The 6,425-nt window shown below is 51.6% G+C and overlaps 2 protein-coding genes across 2 annotated transcripts; both read right to left on the reverse strand.

Moving 5' to 3' along the window:
- Positions 1 to 9: 9 nt before the first annotated feature.
- On the reverse strand, positions 10 to 578 carry trx1 (Thioredoxin-1; the record flags this gene model as incomplete). Its single annotated transcript, XM_036640798.1, has 3 exons — positions 10 to 250; positions 342 to 446; positions 556 to 578. The coding sequence occupies 3 exons, from the start codon at positions 576 to 578 to the stop codon at positions 10 to 12; spliced, it is 369 nt and encodes a 122-aa protein (XP_036494402.1).
- An 893-nt stretch (positions 579 to 1,471) lies between these two features.
- On the reverse strand, positions 1,472 to 5,751 carry CGCS363_v008950 (Vegetative incompatibility protein HET-E-1; the record flags this gene model as incomplete). Its single annotated transcript, XM_036640799.1, has 5 exons — positions 1,472 to 4,494; positions 4,544 to 5,128; positions 5,214 to 5,464; positions 5,520 to 5,658; positions 5,715 to 5,751. The coding sequence occupies 5 exons, from the start codon at positions 5,749 to 5,751 to the stop codon at positions 1,472 to 1,474; spliced, it is 4,035 nt and encodes a 1,344-aa protein (XP_036495088.1).
- Positions 5,752 to 6,425: the final 674 nt, after the last annotated feature.

Consider the following 6,425-nt stretch of genomic DNA (forward strand, 5'->3'; position numbering starts at 1 on the left):
TTTTTGTATTTACTCGGCCTTGGTCTCGTCTGCGGCTTCAGCCGGAGCAGGGAACTCAAGGGCGAACTTCTTGACAGCGGCAGTAAGGGCGTTGGGGTTGGCACCAACAACCTCCTCGATCTTCTCGCCGTTCTTGAAGATAAGGAAAGTGGGCATGGCGCGGATACCAAGGTCCTGGCTCAGATCGGGAACCTCGTCGACGTCAATCTTGACGAAGTGGAGGCCTTTGTGCTCCTTGGTGTTGGACAGGCTGCAAGAGAAGGAATTGTTAGCAGGCAGTGACCATGCAAGCGCAGACCCCTTCTCTGGGGAAAGCGTGGGCAAACACCTGGCAGACTTACTTGGCCAGAATGGGGGCGATAGCCTTGCAGGGACCGCACCAGGTAGCGAAGGCGTCGAGGATAACGAGCGGGTTATCCTTGAGGGCGTCGTTGAACTCCTCCTTGCTGTAAGGGAAGTTATTGTCAGCTATCGTAATAGACAACGCACCGCAGGCCACCACAGGGATATGGGTCGGTAGTGAACCGGTGGCAAAAGGGAAAACGTTAGGCTTACCTCTTGACGTTGTGGACAACCATGTTGGGCGAGGATGCGTGAAATGCTCGGTATGTGGAAGGTAGTGAGGTTTTCGCGATGCGTTGAACTGGACGGAAGAGTCTGAAAGACATGTGGGATGGAAGGAGGGGCACGCGGCGGTGACGCGGGAGGAAATCGGACTAAATAGTGAGGAGGGGGAGGGGGAAAGAGCAAGGCTGCTTAGGTAGAGTCTCCGAGGTGTGGTTGGGCAGGCAAAGGGCGTCTGAGAACCAGCAGCAGCAGGCAAGAATTCGCTCGGAAAGGCTCAATGTGGATGTCGTTAATAATGTGCTAAGTAGCTGCCCATAGCGCAGAATCAGTAAAGTGACATGGGCGCTGCTAGTAAATTCCCGTGTTGATTTGTCAGGACCTCAGGGTATCGATGACGCGAGAGGGACGCCATGGGAGTGGCGCACAAGGCAAGGATACTTGCTTTCTGCGAGTAATTGTTATGGCATCAGATGTACCTCCGTCTGTGCGTCTTTGCATTCCGATACCACAGCTGAGGTTTCCGGGGGGCTGTCACGGTACCCACTCTTTCCTCAACGGCTCTCGGTCGGCGATCATTCGCGGAGCTCGGTCTTGATCTGATTTCACATCTTCAAATGCCGACTCACCTCACTCTGACAATCGCCTTCTTAATAAGTCAGCCTATCTCGGAGCTTCCACTCAGCTGGCTTTCGTGTCACCATGAACAGAATTCGTCAGCATTTTCAGGGAATATTCCAAATTCACAAACCCATGTCTGCATCTACCCGGACAATCTGTAGGGCTGGAAAATCCTACGTGCGCCAATATCGAGGTCCAATAAAAGCATTCCTGTCGAACCAACACACAGTGCCCTTCTAATAATAACATGCCAAACCAAACCAACACATAATGCCGCGTGCCATGCTTATTCCGCTGTCCGACTTCGCACCACCATCTTTGCCGACAACAACTTAGCCATCACATCTTGATATCCGAGCCTGGCGGCCAGGTCAAGCGGAGATGCCGTTGAATCCTTGAGCCCTAACACCTTTTCGACTACAGCCCATTGATCCAAAAACTCCTTGCCGGCAAATTTATCTGCGGCGCCTTTTCCAGAGTCAATGCACCTGTTGTCGAGCAGGGCGTCAAGAGCCTCTGCGTTTCCGGATACAGTAACGGCGCGGAAGAGTAAGTCGTATGAAATGCCTGTCACATCCTGACCAGTGTCTCTCCCACTGAGGTGCCTGATGATCGTTGGGCGGCCCCAGAGACATGCCAGCGCGAGGTATTCGCATGCCCCGAACATGTCGCCATCATCCTGCAATGAGCGGCGATTCTGGAGAAGGAAAGCTGCAAGTTGCTCATCCATAGCAATCGTCCAGCACAAAACCTGATGGAACATAGCGGGTGGCATTCGAGCACCTTTGCCCGATAACGTTGTCAGAAATATGACGTTGGTCTCATAGTTTTGGCCAATGAGGGGCTGGATGGTAAAGCCATTTGAGACTCTTCTGTTGTGACTGGATGACGAAAGGGATCTCTCGATCGTCTTGAGCAAGAAATTCTTCGTCTCGTTGTCCAAATTGGTGGTGAAAAACGTTGCTAGGGCCGCGTTCAAAATCTCAACCGGATACTCAAACACCGAAAACAATGTTTGGATACCTCCCATCTCCCCAAAAGCTGCCCTTGATAACAAAGCTGCGCCGTTGATGTCTCTGGCACCATCCTCGAATAGTGCCAGCACGTCTTCCGCATTGCAGCCGTGCATCACAGCAAAAGCTAGACCCGCAGATATGTCAGTACCCTCTGGTTCCTGTACACCGAAATCCATGAGGAATCTTCTGGCATAAACCGCGCCCCTCTCAGTCGCGGCCTTCAACACAGCTTGGAGATCGAGAAACCTTTCTTCGGAGCTTCTTTCGTCCGGAGCTGCTAGAAGAACCTTCAAATAGTCCACTTGCCCTTCGAGTGCCGCACCCAAGATTGTCTCTTTTAAGCAACCAGCCCCCATGTTCACCAAGTACTCAAGTTTCGGCAAACCTCCCCACCGAAGAGCTGAGAAGAGGACAGATGTGAGATCCATCTCGCCGTTGGTGGGACACAAGTATCTCTGTCCCAAGTCCACGCCAGTTTCCACCAAAGCCTTGACGATCTCGAGGGAGGCTGCCGCCTGCAGAGCCATACCTACCTGTAAGCAGGAGGGGTCGAAATTGCGCAGTATCCATCTGACATTGCTGACGTTATGTCCTCTCGAGGCAACATATAAGAAGTCAACGCCTTTGTGTGTAAGAGATGTTATCGAACAGGATTTTGAATCGATTAGACCTTTCATCATAGGCCAGTATCCGTAGTCTGCTGCAAAATGCAATGGATATCGACCTAGAGGCGACGACTCGTGTATTAGACCTTCTGAGAGACCAAGCCCGATAAAGTATCTCCGTCCTGTCATCAAATACCACCAATTGTGAAAGCTAGAGCCGCTCATATCACATAGACTTGATATCTGCTTGCTCATAGAGGCATCGACTTCTTGGTTATCTGACTGCCGGTCCGTGTGGATCGCCCAGTGTCTCGCAGCATACTTATAGAAGCTGACAGTGACAGTGGGGAAGGATTTGAGCAGTTGAATATCAGACTCATCAACCTCTCCACCATTGGCAGGAATCTTCTGTCGTGCCGGCCAGCCGTCCAAAAGGAGATACTGGATCGTTGCAAGGGCCATAGTCGAATGGCAATCCGAAAGCTTCAAACTATGCATCCATGCTGTTGACTTCATTGATGTCGTCACCAATAGAAAATCTCGAGCGGTTTGATGAACGAGGTGAACCGTCGAGTTGATGATCCTGAGAAAGAAACCCCCAAGCTGCTTCACTGTGTATTCCATATCCGGCTCTAGATCTTGCAAAAGATCTTGAACGGTACGATGGGTTGAGCTGATGCACATGGCCATGTTGATCTCGTCTAGTGTGAGCGGACGTGTCGCGGCGAGGACAATCTGTAGCATTCTGGTAACAGCCACATGGTCCTCGACATCCAATAAGGCGGTTTCGTAGAGCTGGTCCAAGTCGGCGGGGGTATCCTCCAAGGTGCTCTTGACTGCACTGAGCTTTCGTGACGGAAGCTTGGAGATGGTCTCTAGAACCAGAGATGCCCATAAGAAAGTGCGATCTGCCCCCTGAGCGAGCGTGGTTTCCAGGATAGAACAGGCCTCCGGTGTTATCGTGCCTTCTACCCTTAACTTGCCGACCTTTGCTTGAACCATCATTTCGATGTCTCTTGACAGTGAAGACGTCTCATTTTCGCCACGGAGACGAACGCAGCTGAGGTAGCGAAAGCGGGTCTCGATGCTGGGCCACGGACGACTCGTTACGATGATTTTGAGGCGCCCAAGCAACTTTCGGCTGCCGATCATTTGAGGGAAAGTGCTAACGAGGAGGTCGATAAATCTGTTTCTTGTCACCTCACTGCACTCGTCCAGGGCGTCGATGATTACGATAATCTGCCTATTCGAAAGAGAGTCAGACGTCTCGCAGAGGATATCCCACAACTTCTCGATATTTTGTGTAAAGTTCTTGCTGTCGCTCGATGAGAATTCCTTCATTGCGAAATTGAGAGCCTTGGCGTGCTCCTTGAAGACTTGATGCAATATGGCGCAAAGGGCTTGATGTGAGTGGTGTCGGCCCTCTTCGCCAGCCTTGAAGAAGAAGTAGCAGACGGTGGCTTCGGAAGCCTGTCTGGAGAGGATGTCGACGAGGAACCGAGATAAGACTGTCTTGCCGCAACCCGGATTTGCCGTCACCCAGAGTAAGGCCGAGGAAGTATCTCTCAGCCAACTCGTGAAAGTTTTGTGGTTCAGAAACCAATGGCAAGTTCCTTGGACTGGCGTCTCGATGCTCAATCTCTGGCTCTCGTAAGCCCCTCCTGCGCTGGACAAGAGCTTGAGGCAATCTGCAAACACGTCAACTCATGGGCGTAACACTTTTCAAGCGGAACAAACCTCTTTCGCTATCCTTCAGCTTGTGAACAGTCGTATACTCATGTGTCTGAATCGCCAGCATCTCCTTTGAACACCGTGCGATATCTCGAGCAGTGGTTGTATCCCGAAGATACGTTTCGGTTCTCATCGCCACGTTTCCGATCATTTTGTAGTTCCCAAGATCGACCTCTCCGATACCTGGGGCACTAAATCGAAAAAGACGGTGATCCTCCGCTAATTGCTTATGCGTGCGGTGGAACCTGATCCAAGATCCCTCCGTCGCCGTTGCGAGCTTGGTCATAGACCTAACGAGTTTGACGACATGACCGCCAAGCGGTGTACTTGGTTTCGTCCCTGTGCCGATGCTCACAAGGAACATATCTCGTCCAGGCCAAAGGTCGGTGGCTTCGTGGTGGACCTCGAAGATGGGGTTGTTGCTCTTGAAGGCGCCGTCAACGTAGCCCTCGTTGCCGCGCCGGTATTCTTTGAAGTAAGTGCTTGCGGCGGAGGTTGCACGGAGAGCCTCCCACATCTCAAACTTTGCAGAGTGCACATCTGGCTGTTGCTTATTGACGTAAGACCGCAGTAGGAGGAGTTCCTCGTCGTCTGCGCGAACCGTCGCAACGAATCTAGCAAATCTGATTAGACAGAACTCCATCTCGACATGAGCTGGGGGAGACTTGCACTTTACATGGTGATCCTTGTAAGGAGTCCTGCAGCATGGTGTTGCGGGAGCCCGTTCGCTCTTTGATGATTTGTTTCACCAGCTCTTCCATCTTGGCTGAGTCGTACCGCTCGTTGGCGGATATGAGGTCGATGCTTCTGCTGAATACGTTGCATTTCCAACGTTTTGGAAGAAAGATTGTCTTCGACAGCTTCATGTAAACGTCATGGCACTCGTCGACTGACATTCTGAGACAACCGAGCATGAGAGCAATGATGCTGAAGCGGAGATCAGAATGAGGAGACCAGTTGGGGTTGATTCTCTACTACTGACCCTCCAGTGCTCGTGCCTCCGATGAGATCGAAGACCTGCCATGGTTGAAGGTGGTCTTCTGGCTTCCTGTCTATGTTGACCTGGCGCATCACCTCTTTGAGGACTAGGATAGAGGATACACCTCTAATGCCACCTCCATCTGGTATCGTGCATGGTCAGTCTTGACGCCAGCGAGGTAAGTTGCGAACGGCTTACCGAGAGAAAGGAGACGGATTGGCCGATTTTCATCCATGCAATTGATCTTTCAAACTTTTACTACTTGGCCGGAGAAATCGCGTGATACAATGGCTTGGAACTGTGCGACGATGATGAGTGAAGAAAGATGAAGAGTAAACCATCGAGGGGACGGGCCGCGCGGGTGGCGCCGTTCATACATAGCACCAACAATGTTGGAGTCCTCCAAGGCGCTTCATCAGAACGTATGGCTGTGCTGTGGGGTGATTGAAGCAATGCAACTGCAAGCAGGGGTGGTTAAGCGCCAGAGTTGATCAGCGCTTAATGTTGGTGCTGTTCCGCGCACTTTGGCGGGACTTTGATGGAGCCCAGGCTCATAACTCAAGGAAACACTCCTGTTTGATCAGAATAGTTTAGAGCAGTCTCCCCCTTTATCCGTGATATTCGTATACAGGGTCTCCGGGGAGGGCCGCTGGGATGGTCTTTGTGTGCCCCGAAAGGTCGGCCCCACATATCGGAGCCGACTCCGATGCTTGAATGAGACAGAGTGTGCCGCTGCCGCATCGGCATCTACCCGACATCCGAGGCATGTAGCTTGGCCAAAGGCAAGTCAATTGCCGAGCGGCAAATCAAGTTCAACAACGAGTATTTGGAAACAAGGAGCAATTTGGTGATTTGTGGTTCAGGATATCAACGCTCAAAAGCGAATGCGCCAGAGTCCTTGTAATTATC

The sequence above is a fragment of the Colletotrichum siamense genome, assembly GCF_013390195.1.
Source record: "Colletotrichum siamense strain Cg363 chromosome Unknown KSG_Cg363_contig05, whole genome shotgun sequence".
Lineage (NCBI taxonomy): Eukaryota > Fungi > Ascomycota > Sordariomycetes > Glomerellales > Glomerellaceae > Colletotrichum > Colletotrichum siamense.